The sequence below is a fragment of the Lissotriton helveticus genome, chromosome 6 (assembly GCF_964261635.1).
Source record: "Lissotriton helveticus chromosome 6, aLisHel1.1, whole genome shotgun sequence".
NCBI classification, from domain to species: Eukaryota; Metazoa; Chordata; class Amphibia; order Caudata; family Salamandridae; genus Lissotriton; species Lissotriton helveticus.
This window is the reverse complement of record NC_136067.1, coordinates 64,071,131-64,086,524: the sequence shown is the minus strand read 5'-3', so window position 1 is coordinate 64,086,524 and position 15,394 is coordinate 64,071,131. Positions and strand designations below refer to the sequence as shown.

General features: G+C 43.9%; 1 protein-coding gene across 1 annotated transcript in view; it reads right to left on the bottom strand.

Annotated features, from left to right (window-relative positions):
• Window positions 1-15,394, bottom strand: part of MDGA1 (MAM domain containing glycosylphosphatidylinositol anchor 1) — a 1,234,846-nt gene that overhangs the window by 676,439 nt on the left and 543,013 nt on the right. The window contains exon 6 of the mRNA XM_078647369.1: window positions 4,055-4,324. Coding sequence (XP_078503495.1) covers window positions 4,055-4,324 — 270 coding nt within the window. The remainder of the gene's footprint in view (window positions 1-4,054; window positions 4,325-15,394) is intronic.

The following is a 15,394-nucleotide window of genomic DNA, read 5'->3' as shown; positions in this document are numbered from 1 at the left end:
GATAAAATGTAGTGCAATGTTGCCTGTATGATCAATGTAATCTTAACCGGATGCTCGCTGGCATTAGTAGCACATGCCCACTTGGGCGGAACTTCACTGATTTTTGTAATCAGTTTGGACAATTAAGTGTGTTCCATGCCTTATGAATTCATGCCCACTTGGGCAAAACACACATTTTTTGGATTTTTTGGAGTTTTATTAATAGCATGGATATCCATGTTTTCAATTATGAAATACAAATTGTATTGTTTGTTTAAATGTCAACATTTACACTTTATAATCTTTAGATGTGCATTATAACATCTCAAATGCGGGGTATCACTAAATTGAGTATGTATCAGTTTAAACTTGAAGCTTGTTGTTAATATTTAACTATGGCCGCCTCCATTGTTCAACAAACCTGAAGTTATGAGGAAGTAGTCCTACTTTTATGTTGTGCACTTAATTTGCCTTTTTTTTCACTTTAAAAAACTCAGAATGTCATGACTGAATTCACCCGTGACCAAGGTGCGGCTGCACCGAAACGCGTCGGGCGTTTGAACCATTTTGCAGAAATAAATCTATCACGCTCATGGAGATTGTGGCTCGAGTTTCCTTCTTTTCTACCCTGAAAGTTGGTTTGACGTAATGTATGTATATATATATTGAAACTTACAAAGCGTCACCTTAGTTAGAAAGCAACACCATAATGTACATCTTGTAGGGTATAAAATGGATCATGTTGTTTACTAGACTAGCACGCGGGTTGGAATGGGCCCTTCGGGTTACACTTTGGCCATTGAGCGGTCTAAACTGGGAGACTCTACCAGTTTCTCAAAGGTTGTTGAAAGTGCTGGCTCCGCCTTTGTTTGACAGCCCCACACTAGATCTTCCACTGATGTAGACATGCACCCCTCGTTGTTACTGCTAGGATCTCCTACCCCTAAAGGACAACCGCTCCGAGTGCTCTGATTGGTCACCTGGTCCAACACTAACTACTTTTCTGGTACATCTCCATGGTGATATATTTTCAGGTTAATTTACATTTATTTATCGCCAGATTATCCTTGTGACTGTATCATCACACCGTCCTTGTGATCTGACTTGGAATCTGGTGAACTGTCTGCCTGTCTCTCCCCTCTTCTGACACCTCAAGGCTGTTACTGTTTTGTGTACAGTCTCACAAGCAACTGTGTTAATTCCTCGCTTACAGTTCAATATACATTTAATTGAGGGATTTACACCTCCTACAACTTTATTTTTTTTATAATCACTATTAATATCAAATTCAGGTCATACTCAACTATAAAATTGACACATATAAATACATAAAATTGAAATATGTAACTTACAAACAATTTTGGACGGAAAAACCATAATTTTTCAAAATGACACAATCATTTACTGCATGCGACAGGGGGCGTTGTGTCCAATTGCATGAAGACTTGTTCATGTTTGCAAGTTTAAATCTGAAACTAGAACTAATTTACAGTTTTGATACAACTGGAGATAATCAAATGTTATAGGAGGTGACATATCTAATACATGCGTGCATCAATGTTTTTATATTTACAGGCATGACACACACAAGGTGCCTCAAGTTGGAGAGGATAAAAATCCTAGGACACAGAAAAATTAAAGGGGGAGCTGAAGGGACTGGATATAAGATAAAACACTCCAGCTAAAAGAGCCAGATCTTTAGAGGTTTGAGAACAATCGATTAACACAGAGAATTAATATACACAAAGGTCCATTTATATTTATTTAAGTGGTAATAGGATTTCTATGGGGTGATTTATTTGCAGAGCATTAACCTATTTTCTTGTGTATGCAGAAACAAGAAATAAAAGGAAACTGATTTACACAAAGGTTCAGCCTAAAATCAATTTCTATTTTAGGTGAGACTTTTTTTTAATTGGGACATCAATTCTTATAGAATTGTTCTTTAAAAATGTTTTCTATGATGGCCATGCGTCAAACAAATGGGCTTGATAATAGCTAACGCTCCCAAAAATTGTAATCGAAACCAATTTTTAAAAATCTCTGGTTGAATTAAAAGTCAGATTTCATTTTCTGTAAAATTGGACACGCTGGAAAACACTGGTGAGAGCTTTAAACAAGCATGTATTGTTCACCCTGATTCCTGCCTCCTTTCTCTGCTGAACAGGTCTGCCCGTCCACATCAAGTGTGCATGCACAAGAGCACGCTGTGCATCAGATGCAAATGCACAAGACTTAACAAATAATGTACATTTTATTTACATATATTACAAGCTAGAGACACCTCAGTGTGAGTCAGTTCTTGCGGTGTGATGTTCTGCTGCCTGAAGTCCACGAGCCACAGCAGCACACTCAACTCTTCTGCTGATCAGAGCTTCCGAAACTTGTCAAGGGCGTTGCCCCATTTTCCTTTTATAGCCCTAGTTAAACATTTTTATTATTTTTTGTAGCTGATAGACTGAAGAACTGTTTACAGAAAACAATTTTATTGTACCGTAATGTCTCAAATGTAACGGGCTGCATGTAACACACTGAGGCATGATTGGTCTGTTTGAGAATTACAAAAAGTGACTTTGAAGAGGGGTGAAACTCTCACAGGATTACACAGCAAACTTTACTGTTGTTTTTTGCTTTGCACATATTTTCATTGTAAAATGTTTTAATTTCCAGCAAAGGGAGATTAAATGGTGTGCCCAGAATCACACAGGGGCATATTTACAAGGACGGTGATAAATAAACGCAAAGCGCAATTAGCACTTTTTAATTTATTGTCGTCTATTGCTGTATTATATCGCCCTGTTAGAGCGTTGTTTACAACGCGTTTCTCCAGGGCGATATAATTACCAGCGATAGTGGGGAAATCGCCGTTTTGCAGGAAACATCGCTGGTTTTCCAGCGATGTTCCCTGCAAAACGGCGATAATCTTGCTGATACGACCCTGTGGTCGTATCAGCACAATCCACCCCCTATGTTAAGCATAAGTAGGTCAGGATTTTAGCAGATGTTAGTTTTTGACGAAAACCGCCGTGTTCGCCAAAATCTAACATGTGCTTAAATCCTGTGGGCTGCCTTGTAAATATCGCGATGTGAACATCAGCGATATTTGCAAGGTATTCCATCCGGGGTACACCCAGTGACATCCACTCTGCATCTCATTAGAGATGCAATGGGAGGCGTTGGGAAAAAGGGTGCTACCATGCGATTATGCATGTTAGCACCCTCTGTTAAATAGGGCGATAGTTTTCTCTCCGATTTTTGGCTTTTTAAGCCAAAAAAGAGGAGATAAAGCCCTTGAAAATGTGCCCCAAGGCTTTATCTGGTCAAGTAAAGATGGGATTAATGAACTCCAGGCCTCCGAGTTCCAAAGAGAGGTACTAGTCAATAGATTACCACTGATCCGCGGAGACATCAGCCATCTTCCACGATTGTGAGCCTTACTGAACTTCTTAGTTTATTATGACTTATAGTTAAATATTAAGACCCCTGGCATTCCCATCAGAGAATTGTGCAGACGCGTCTGGGAGCACCTCTACGGGTTCACATGGGGCCCTTGCACGCACATTGTACTAGTGCCAGGCTTCTCTGGTGCCCAGTAGAATTGCACTGACATTTGCACCGATTAGCTGTCATCGACTTGCATTAGGGGGCCCGTTAACCTAAGGAATAGTATAATTTACTAATCGAACACTGGAGTTGCAATAGTAAATTATACCATTTCTGAATCCAGCGTGCCCCCTACAGCAAGTCGATGTAACGAATTGCATTGTAATGTACTGCGATGTAACAACTTAGCCGTTGTAATTGCATGCGTTGTAAACGCATGCGATGTAATATGCTATGTTCACACACATACACACACACACTCACATACACACAAATACTTTGATGGCCACACATGCACACACACATATGTAGATACTTTGAGGACCACGCACAGGGATACACACACTCGCAGACACACACACACACACACACACCTACTTTGATGGCAGCGTGCACACACACAATACACACACTGACCCAAGCATATGCTTTGAATTCCTCAAGTTCACACATAATTCTTTGGGAAACTTACATCGAACTAAGAGGTTGACCGTCTTCTTGGCAGGGTTTCCTACGTTGTTGGTCGCTGTGCAGTTGTAGTAACCCAAGTCCTCTGTCTGAATGCCCCAGATGGTGAGGTTGCCCCCCTGAGAAAGGCTGTTCTTGGGCATGGGGTTGGGCGAGTGAGTCCAGACGACCTGGGGTGGGGGGTCCCCTCCTGTCAGCGAGCACTGAAGGGTGACGTTCTCACCAGGGTTCACCACCAGGGTTTCGTTGACTGACATCTTTAGCGCAGGGGGTGCTGAAACAGAGACCACAACAGGCATTTAATAACATAGCCCTCATTCCGAGTGACCCACCCATCTCAGAAGCTGAATGGTTGACTAGCCATGACAGAATTGTCTTCGATGACATACAAACTTTGCATACAATTCTGCAGCACTCCTACAACCCACTGAGCTATCTTACAGCTCTGGACCTGGCTTTTTGAGCAGTAGCAGCTCCCCCCCAGCGCCTTGAGACCCTCACGGGTATGTAGTATGCTTTATAAATGCTGTGATTGATTGATTGGCATGCATGGTCCATGTACACAGCTGTAAGTCACGAAGATGCAAATCTGTATGTTTTATTTCACCCACCGGGTTGCTGTGAGTTCTTGCACCCTCAAGCCTCCTATATGTTGGATCGCATGCGCACTTTGGGCCGCGTCTCTGGGGATCTGAGGTAGGGCAGGAATGGACAGTATTTATCTAGTACAGTGTATTCCTGTCCTTTCCCCCTGCGCTGGTGCCGTTCCGCCTGACTAGCACCAACGCAGGCACCCTGGCACCATGGTGCGAGGGTGCCTGTGTTGTCAGCAGGATTGTTTTAGTGCAGGAAGGGACATTCCTGCACAAAAACAATCCTGAGAGGTGTTCTCCTATTTATTTCTCCTTGTTGTGCCTCCCCTGGGGAAGCATAAGGTTTTGGTGCATCCCCAGGTTTACATTCTCTCGTAAATCTGGTGAGGCCTCAAAATCCATGGGTGTTGTGTGGAAACACCCACTGCAACACCCATGGAACGCCTCCAGAGCGCAGAGTTTTGTGCTGCCTTGTCTTACTCCATATCTATGAGGCCACCGAAAGCCACACAAAGTTCCTTTGCGTTACCTCATAAATATGATGTTGTAGTTTGCGCCGAGATGCTCCGGCGGCGCAAGGGGCTCATACATACGCCCCCTTGTCTTTAATACCACGCCAGAATGAGGCTAGAGCGGCACAAACTGAAATACGCCCCCTTTGCACGCGCTCATTCTAGACAAGCTGCAGTCGCCATCTGTGGTGGAGTCTGTGATGTGGCAGACGGACACCTGGGGCTGCTGGGACTGAGATACCTGCAGGTACAGAGCTCCCCATTGAAGTCAGCCATCAAAGTGGCTTTACTCCTGTAATCCTTCTGTTTACATGCCACTTATCAGATCCACCAAGAGAGTGGGAGAGGGAGGGGGAGGGGAGGGGAGGGAGTGAAAGGAAGGGAGAGAGGGAGGCCAGGAAATGGAAACAAGTGAAAGGGAACCAGAGGGAGAAAGGGGAGAAGAAAGGCATGGGAGGAAAGAACGAGAGAACAGTGAAAAGAGGCAGGGAGACATAGCCAGAGGGAGAGAAAGGAGATAGGGTGAGAGAGGCAATGAAACAGGAAGAAGGAGCGACGGGGAAGAGAAACAGCTGGAGAGGGGAGAATGAAGAGTGCAGAGTGATAGAGGACACATGGAAGGAGGGAGCGGATGAGAGGGAGAGAAAGAGGGGGGAGTGCGAGAGGTTACGGGTGAGCCTGAGAGTGGAAGACTGAGAGAGAAGAGAGAGGGAGGTAAAGGTGTAGGGTTTATTATCCTGAGAGAGAATGGGGGATGTGTCACAGCTTTTTTGAAGATGGAAGTGGTTGAGCACACCTGTGACTGGCGTTCTGCACAGGGCGAGATGAGAGAGGGTGGGTGTGTACATGTGTGTGCATGTGTGAGTGCGTGTGTGTTATGTGTTTGAGTGGGTGAAGAGAGATCCATGTCCTCCTTGCTTTTGCAGAGAAGGTTTGATTCATGCAACGCTCCAGCTTGAATAGATGTGGGTCCAGAAGAAGGGACCCCGGGGCATATGTATGTAGCTTTCACGCAGCGCAGCAGCCGCCATGCTGAACTGCGCTGCGTGAAAGGGAAAGGGCAAGAATGCGCTGTATTTAACATAATTAGAAGAATTCCTGTTGTTTCCTTGCTCTGGCGCCTCTTTGGCTGCCAGTGCCAATGCAGGCACCATGGTGCCAGGGTGCGTGCGTTGTAAAAAGGACTTTCCTTTACAAAAATAATCCCCTGACGCAGAATGTAGCACACAGAAACAGAAAAAGAGAGCAGAAATAAACATATGTCTGCTCGTTACACCTCCCCTGATCTACCATTGTTCTTAAATCTGGGAATGTGGGAACCCACACGCTCCATCCATGAAATGTTTCCCTGGGGCAGAGCAATGCAAGGCAGCGATTTGCAATGGATTGAGTTACTCTGTATTTATCAAGCCATGCGAGGCCATGCAAGGCTGCATTGCATGGCTTGATAAGTCAATCTTAATAGTTGCGTCACCCTTGCGCCCCATTGCGTGGCGCAAGGGTGACGCAACTCCTATATGCCCTCTGTGTTTCTAGATTTTGCTTAGAGTACCAGAGGATTTCAGGTTTCGAGACTAGTACGAAAGAGAAGAGTTGTGCGGTGCTTGGTGCTTGATGCAGGATGGGAGTTATGTGGTTACATTTCTTGTAGCTTGTTAGCAAATTGCCTCTGAGGGTTAAGCCAGCTGCTGAGGATGAAGCCTGGAGGCTTGGGGTTCTCTGCAACCGCCGGTGTGCAGTCCAGGCACTCTTGAGCTAAAGCAGAGATTTGCCTCTGAGGGTAAAGCCAGCTGTCGAGGATGAAGCCGGGAGGATTGCCATTCTCAGCAATAGCTGTGTGCAGTTCAGGGACACCTGACCATAGCAGAGATTTGCCTCTGAGGGTTAAGCCGGCTGTCGAGGATGAAGCCGGGAGGATTGCCATTCTCAGCAATAGCTGTGTGCAGTTCAGGGACACCTGACCATAGCAGAGATTTGCCTCTGAGGGTTAAGCCGGCTGTCGAGGATGAAGCCGGGAGGATTGCCATTCTCAGCAATAGCTGTGTGCAGTCCAGGGGCTCTTGACCATAGCAGAGATTTGCTTCTGAGAATTAGGACGGCTGCTGAGGATGAAGCCGGGAGGATTGGGGTTCTCTGCAATGGCCAGTGTGCACTTCAGGGACACCTGACCATAGCAGAGATTTGCCTCTGAGGGTTAAGCCGGCTGCTGAGGATGAAGCCCGAAGGCTTGGTATTCTCTGCAAAGGCCGGTGTGCAGTCCAGGGACTCTTGACCATAGCAGATATTTGCTTCTGAGAATTAGGCCGGCTGTCAAGGATGAAGCCTGGAGGCTTGGTATTCTCTGGAATGGTCAGTGGGCACTCCAGGGACTCTTGACCATAGCAGAGATTTGCCTCTGAGGGTTGAGCCGGCTGTCAAGGATGAAGCCTGGAGGCTTGGTATTCTCCGGAATGGCCGGTGTGCACTCCAGGGACTCTTGACCATAGCAGATATTTGCTTCTGAGAATTAGACCGGCTGCTGAGGATGAAGCCTGGAGGCTTGGTATTCTCTGGAATGGTCAGTGGGCACTCCAGGGACTCTTGACCATAGCAGAGATTTGCCTCTGAGGGTTGAGCCGGCTGTCAAGGATGAAGCCTGGAGGCTTGGTATTCTCCGGAATGGCCGGTGTGCAGTCCAGGGACTCTTGACCATAGCAGATATTTGCTTCTGAGCATTAGGCCGGCTGCTGAGGATGAAGCCGGGAGGATTGGCATTCTGTGCTACGGCCGCTGTGCAGTCCAGGGCAGAGAAGGAAACTGGCGAAGTGGACAGATGTGGGAAGACAAGGAGACCTAGGAAGAGCATGGAAGGAAGATGAAGAGAGATGCATTTCCACATGGAACAACTGAAACAGGGAGAGTGACAAAAGGAGGTTTTGTAGAAAAAAAGAACATCTAGATCTTGAGTTTAATAATGTATAAATGTCATGTCTGAGTCATACACAGCCTGATGGGTGGGGCCCAGCGCAGACCACGATGATGAACTGGATTACAAAAATATATTCTGTCCTCAGTGCAGGTACTCACACTGTGAACAGCGCAGCAGTGAACGACAGACTGGCTGTGTTAATCCGCTGGCCTGTCTATCAATGCTAGGCGAGTGGCATAACTTTAAAGAAGTGGCTGGCTTCCCCTACCCCTGCCTGCAGGGGACGACTATGGGGTCCCTGAGACCTAACTCTCTAAACACATCATCAGAGGTGCCTTCTCCTAGATGAGGCACAGACAGGGGCTTATTTATTAAAAAGTAACGCAGAGCAGCAAGTCACCAGGAAAAGCGCAGGATTATTGAACACAATACAGCACATTCCTGCCTTTTCTCAGCATTGGCGTACAATGTGCTGCCTAGGGCCAAGGCAGGCACCCTTGTACCATGATTCAAGTGGACCTGCGTTACATGCAGGATTGTTTTTGTGGTGCAGAAAGGGGCACCTTCCTCCACAAAAATAATCCCTGAGGCATATTCCTCTTTCTATGTATGCTGCAGAATACAACACACATATAAAGTTGAAGTAACAAGGATAAATAAAGATACTTCTCCTTGTTACGCCTCCCCTGGGAAGGCGTAACATTTTGGTGCATTCCCAAGTCTATTAGTAATGGTAAATCTTGGACTGCGTCAAAATCTTTGGGAGTTGCGTGGGAACACCCACGCAACGCACAGAAAATGCCTCCCTGGGGCAGAGTGACACAATGTTGAGTGGCTTAATAAATCTAATTTTAGGGTTTGTGTCGCGCATGCCCCAAGTGGCATGGGGCAAGCTCGGCGCAAACCCTTGATAAATATGTCCTTTAGTGTTCCTCACTAGAAGTGTCGGTGGCCTCTTTTGTATTTTGGAAGTGCTTGGGCGGGGGGCGGATGTAAATGCCCATTGTGTCCCTCGTGCACTGCCTGTAATCTGGCCATTGACTCACGCAGTCACCGCTTTGGAAGTCGGTAATGTGCTCCCATAGTAGTGCTCTTTCATTACAATCCCATTTGGGATATTTATGGGTTTCACCAAAGTTCCAGAAGGTAATATATGTCTTTTGTAGATTTCATTGAGTACTCTCGCGCATTAAGGTATCATTTACAGATGTTCCACCCTTTGGAAAAATGCACCTGCATAAATCTGTTTGACATAAATGTGAATTGACGAAATGAATTCCTTTTATTGTGTTTTCCATTGGGAAGATATTTTCCCCGTTGAGAAATCCGTCTCCTGACATCCAAAGAAACCCTTGAAACACACTTACTCTTGGCTTTAACAGGAACACATTTGCATTTGATTCCAGTAAGGTAAAGTTCCTGCAAAGATTAAGAGTCTCACATGCACTTTGCCATCATAAAATGTCTCCAATACTGATTTCAAAAATAGATTTGTGAATTTACCTTGCAAATGTTTTTTGCACAGCTAAAGTGCAAAGAAAGGTTTGTGGCGGACAGCTCAATGGGGATGTGAAATACGCTTAAGAAAGGGAGATCATTGAACGTAAGAGGATTGGCATGTACAGCAGAGACCACAGATAAGCAACAGAAAGTTATGTTATGTGAATTTGTAGCGCACACCTAATCACCCGTGAGGATATCGGGGCTCTGATTAGGACAAGCCTGAGGGTGAGGAGGAGATCATGCCTGTTTTATCTGGAAGAGCCATGTCTTGAAGTTCCTTTCAAAGTCCATGAGGGGTTTGCAGGGTTCTGATGTGTTTCAGGAGGTTGTTCCAGCACTTGGCTGTGAGTTCTGAGAAGGATCGTCCTCTGCTTCTCGTCTTCTTGGTGCGAGAGAGGTGTGCTCCTGCCTGGGACACAGATCGAATGTGTCCAATGGGTTGGTAGAAGTTGAGGCGGTGGTTCAGATAAGCTGGACAGGTGTTGTGGAGAGCTTTCAAGGCATGGTAAGTGGCCTGGACTTTCATCTTTCCTGGCCTGGGAGGCACTGGAGATTGTTGAGGTGTGAAGAGTTGTGGTTATTTCGCAGGATGTTCAGGATGAGCTTGGCTTCGGCGTTCTGGGTCGTTTGGAGTCCATGTAAGACATGGGCTGGGATTCCGATGTAGAGGGCCTTTCCGTAATCAAGTCTACTTGTGATAAGAGCCTGGGTGACCATTCGTCTGGTGTTCAGTGGGATCCGCATGAAAATCATGCATAGTATTCACATGATGTGGGCGAATGATGAGGAGACGGCGTTGATCTGTCTGCTCATAGAGAGGTTGGTGTCCAGGGTGATCCCGAGATTCTTGGTGTGGTCCGCAGGGGTGGATGGGGGGGCCAAGTTCAAAGGACATCCAAGAGATGTCGCAGGGGCAGTGGTTGTTGCTGAAGATAAGGACTTCTAAGTGAGGTCGTTTTTTTTACTTTACTGGAACTGTTTATATTTGGTGTTTTTGTTTCATATTACTTGTTTCACATTGTGAGCTGTCTTCAACATTTGCTTAACTAATTTGCATTTCCAATAAAAAAAGAATTCCCAACAGTATTAGAGAAATTGTGCTCAATCTGAGGGGTAGGTAAATAAACAAAATGAAACAGTAAAGTGTGTTTAAAAATGGCTCATAAACCTTTTTTGTGTGCATATTCTATTTCCTGCTGGCTTTGGGGAATTCCATGGTGGCACATATTCAATACACACAGTCCCTGCCCCAGTTTGAATGTCAGTTGTTAGTTTAATTCCCCCCCTGGGATCCATTTTCTTTCTGCTGCATGAAAGGTGGAAGGGGAGGGCTGAAAGAGCAACAACTAGAAAGTCACAAGTGATTTAAAAACAGTGTCTGGGGATGGGGGAGGGGCAAGGAATATGTGGTGGTTCCTGACAGTGGGCGGGAGCCACCGAGAGCTATGTGGTGTCAGCCAAAGAAGGGGTAGTAAGGAGTATGGGGTGTCATATATTTGTCATACTAGTACTCTGACTTACAGCTCTGCGATAACAGAAAATCCAATGGCGTCTAGAGTAATTTGTCACTCTGGAGTACAATACCCAGGTAAAACCTTCTCCATCATACGGTGCCTGCGGTACAGGAGATACCGCCAATGGATTCAGCAATGTATGCTCACCACAGAATATATCATTTTAAGCACATCACAGGAAAATATTATTCTTATCTTGGCTTTGAATTACTGTAACCTGAAGATATCTTTTAAACACACAAAGACGACAAAAAAAAAGAAAAAAGAAAAAGCAGAAAGAATGGAAAGAAGAACAGAATTGGTAAAGTCCTTAACACAGAAGTGCACTTCTTTTCAGGGGGATGTAGATATGTAATTAGGAAAAAAAATACTGTCACTCACAGTGCAAGGGAGCCAGTGGCTAAAGTGGGCTGATCCATAACCACACACTGTATGGTGTTGTAAGCAGCAGCAAAACGTGTATGACGCTGTGCCTAGGTGCTATCTGGGTACATGTGGTATTAGAAGCCAGATTAAGAGGACTGAAGCCAGCTAACACTTGGAAACGGAAGGAAGACCAGGCAGAGAACTTTGCAAACTCCCCAAAGTTGCTCCAATGAATATAATTGCTCCTAATTTAGGCTGTGGCTATTGATTATTAACAGTACCAGAGTGAGGAACCGAAAAACCTCACATTCTGAAAAAATGAAGCTTTAAGGAAACACTGGGCTGCTATAGCCAGGGATGATGGATTAAAGCGGACCTGGATGAACAGGCACCACCCACAACGCACCGGGACCCAGTAATGCTCAAAGTAGCCACTTGAGACTAGAGGAAAGGTCTCCGTGGCCTAGTCGAGGCCAGTGATGCTCACTGTAGCCTCATGCGATTAGATCAGAGGTCTTCAATCTGTGGGATGCGACCCCCAGGGGAGGCCGTAGAGTAATGGGAAGGGGGACGCACATTCCCCAGCCTCACTTGTGCCTGGAATCCAAATCATTTGCTTTGGTTTTGGAAAAAGAAAACCGGAAGTTCCACTAATTGAGTCTCTTGTGCTGTGAAAAGCTTTCATGCCATTGTGTCTGCTTGCCTGAAAGAAATGCAAAAGTGAGCTATTAGTTAATTTGCAAGTGTAAAGGGTGCTTTGGAGCCCGTTCTGGATTTAATTGATCAAATCACTCCAAGCTTTGTGATTACAAAGAGTTGTGTTTTTTTTTTAGTGGTAGCGCAAAGAGTTAACAACTGGGTTGTGAAGTGCATGCTTTTAATTGTAATTGTATTTACACAGTGTTTAGTACCCCTGATGAGGTGCTGAAGGGACAGATATGTAAAAAAATACTGCGTTACATACGCTCTGGTATTACTCAAATCTACATTTTGGAAGCACCATTGTATTGCTATTTGCACATTTTGAAGCAATCTATCTTATACTGTGAGTAATGCAAGTATAAAATTATGACTTACATATTCACAGTGCTTTCTGTCACAGGCTGCGACCTTGTAGCACTAAAAATACATGAGTCACTATTCTCCACTGCACCAATCAAGATTTAATTCTGTGGCTCTGGTTACACACAGATCTCTGCAGTGCATTAAATAATAGAGGTTTCATAATGTAAAACGGTGCATTTCCCACTAACAACTTTTTAAAACGAATTTTTCATTTAAGCAGCTCATTATTTTATATGTAGCTACCTGATGCTGAAAGACCTAAAAAACATGCAGAATATATTGGGACTTATTTATGAAAGGCTTGCGCTCCAAGAACATCACTTTTTTTGATGCACAGTTCGTGAAAGGAGCCAATTAAAGGACACACTGCCGAGTACTTCTGAGCTTTCAACACGCCGGAGGACCCAAGGAAGCACTGGTTACTCCTTTGAGTAATTTTGCATAGAAGAAGATGTCTTCTGTACAGGAATGCCTTTAATTGACTCCTTACATGAACTGTTCTTTGTGTAAAGACTCCAGGCATTGAGGTTTTGATTGACTCTGAGTGGAGACTGCGCAATCTATTTCTCCAAGAGATATTTTCTGAAACAGGCTGTACACTCTTGTTTTATAGTCCTGATGAAGACCCCATGGTGATGGTGTCTACCCACACTCGTATATTGGAGGTCAAAACGTCAACATTAACTGCACAAGCGTTCTTTGCCCATATAGACAAATTTATGCTTAGAATGAAAATCGCATGGCTATCTAGGGTGGTCTAGTTTATATGGACACTGAAATAAGTTTTTGTTTATGTATTATTTATGTTTAACATTTGGATTCTCTAATTTGTTGATATTTGTATAATTTTTCAGTTACTTTTCTATGTCATGACTATGTATTTTTGCATTTCTTGTTGTTTTGTTCTGAATATGTACAATGTATATTAGTCCTGTCTCCTATTTATAATCACATACGATATATGATTTTCTAATATATCTGACACCATTTTGTAAGTCAAATTGAATTTTTGTAATTTGTGATTTGTATTCATGTTTATTGTCAGTTGGTTGTTTTCATGCATCATTAATTGATAGTCCTACATGAGACATATTGATTTGTAAAGAAATGTCCTTCTTCATGGCAGAACCTCTGTCTGTATACTTTATTCTGGATATGGGCATGAAGCTCTGCCCACTTTCCATCCATCTTTTTTAATTAGCTCCTTTTACTGTCCTTTGTAAATGGTAGTTTTTCATTGGTCGGTATGCTTAGTAGTCCCTCCTTAGTACCGCCTTTTCTCTTGTTGTAACCTCCCACGAGAACAGCCCTGTTACATGTGTTGTTACTCGGGATGTTTTAATTACAGCATCAAGCATTATTTTGTTACATCCCTTTCTTCTGCCTGCTGTGGCCTGCAGGACACGCTCTCCCGCAACACTTTTTTAAAATGTATTAATTTAACCAGCGTGGCATGTCTTAGCTCCAATAATGGTGGCCGCTCTTTTCTTTTGTCATTTGCAGCTCACCACTCGGCCACATGCCTTTTTTTCTGTTTCTTTACTTTTCTTACAATGGCTGCACACTCCGCTTTAGGTTTAAAGTTCTTACGCTAAAGCGCGGGTGCCGCAATTGCTTCAAAATTAAAGAAATGAAAAAAAAATGTGTCCCCATGCCGTTTTTTTCTATTTCTTCACTTTGAAAGTAATCACAGCACCCGCGTTTTAACTTAAGATGTTTAACGTGCAGGTGCTGCCATTGTAACAAAAGTAAATAAATAGAAAAAAGTGTGCGCCCGCCATTTGTTTTCAATTTGCTTACTTTTGTAGCAATGGCGGCACCTGCACTTTAGCTTTAAACATCTTAAGCTAAAATGCGGGTGCCGCGATTACTTAAAAAATAAAGACATTAAAAAAAAAAAAACTTTTTTCCAATTCTTTACTTTTGAAGCAATCCAGGCACCCACCCTTTAGCTTAAGATGTTTAAAGCTAAAGCGTGGGTGCCGCTATTGTAATGAAAGTAAATAAATAGAAAAAAAGGCATACTGCCGCCATTTTTTTCTATTTGTTTTTTTTTGTAGCAATGGCGGCACCCTTGCTTTAGCTTTAAAATTTTAAGTTAAAGCGCAGGTGCCGTGATTGCTTCAAAAGTAAAGAAATAAAAACATTTTTGGGGGACTATTTATTTACATTTGAAGCAATCGCTCCACCCACACTTTACCTACAGATGTTTAAAGCTAAAGCGCGGGTGCCATGATTGATTTGCAGTGCAATAGCTCTTGCATTACTGAAAGTTTGAGCTATTGGCGTTGCATTATTATTAGCAACTCCACTAGCTCAAACTTTCAGTAATGCGAGACCTGTTGCATTGCAAATGCTTGTTCTTCTTGTTAACAGTGCAGTGGTGTGTGCAAGAGGTGAAATGTGAAGGGTGATGCTAGGACAGAAGGGTGTACCAAAGTAGCCCTCGACAATACTTAAGAAAATGGCCCATATTACACCGAGGGAGAGTGACCCTCTCCAAGAGGGTTTGGGAAACTAAGTAAATGAATGTTATGGGCCTGATTCACAAAGGTAAACAAACACCTTTGTGGAAGTTTACTCTCTTTTGGTATGCAAAAATGCAAGTTTAATTTTTCTAATATTAATTTTACTAACTGTGCACATAAAAATATAGGCCTGCACTATCTGTTTACGTACAGAGTTCTCCGCCCCCACAGTCATGAGCATGTCTTGAGTGTATCCACAACATGATGTCACACAGTGCGCAGTCAGTTAACATTCACATTGCACAACTGGGAAGTGCACGTTCACAGGTGTACAAAGGAGGCAATAACTTCAAAGTTTGTCAACTTTGCAAAACTTCACCAGGAGCAAAAATGCTAAGGTTTTTGCAAATGTTCC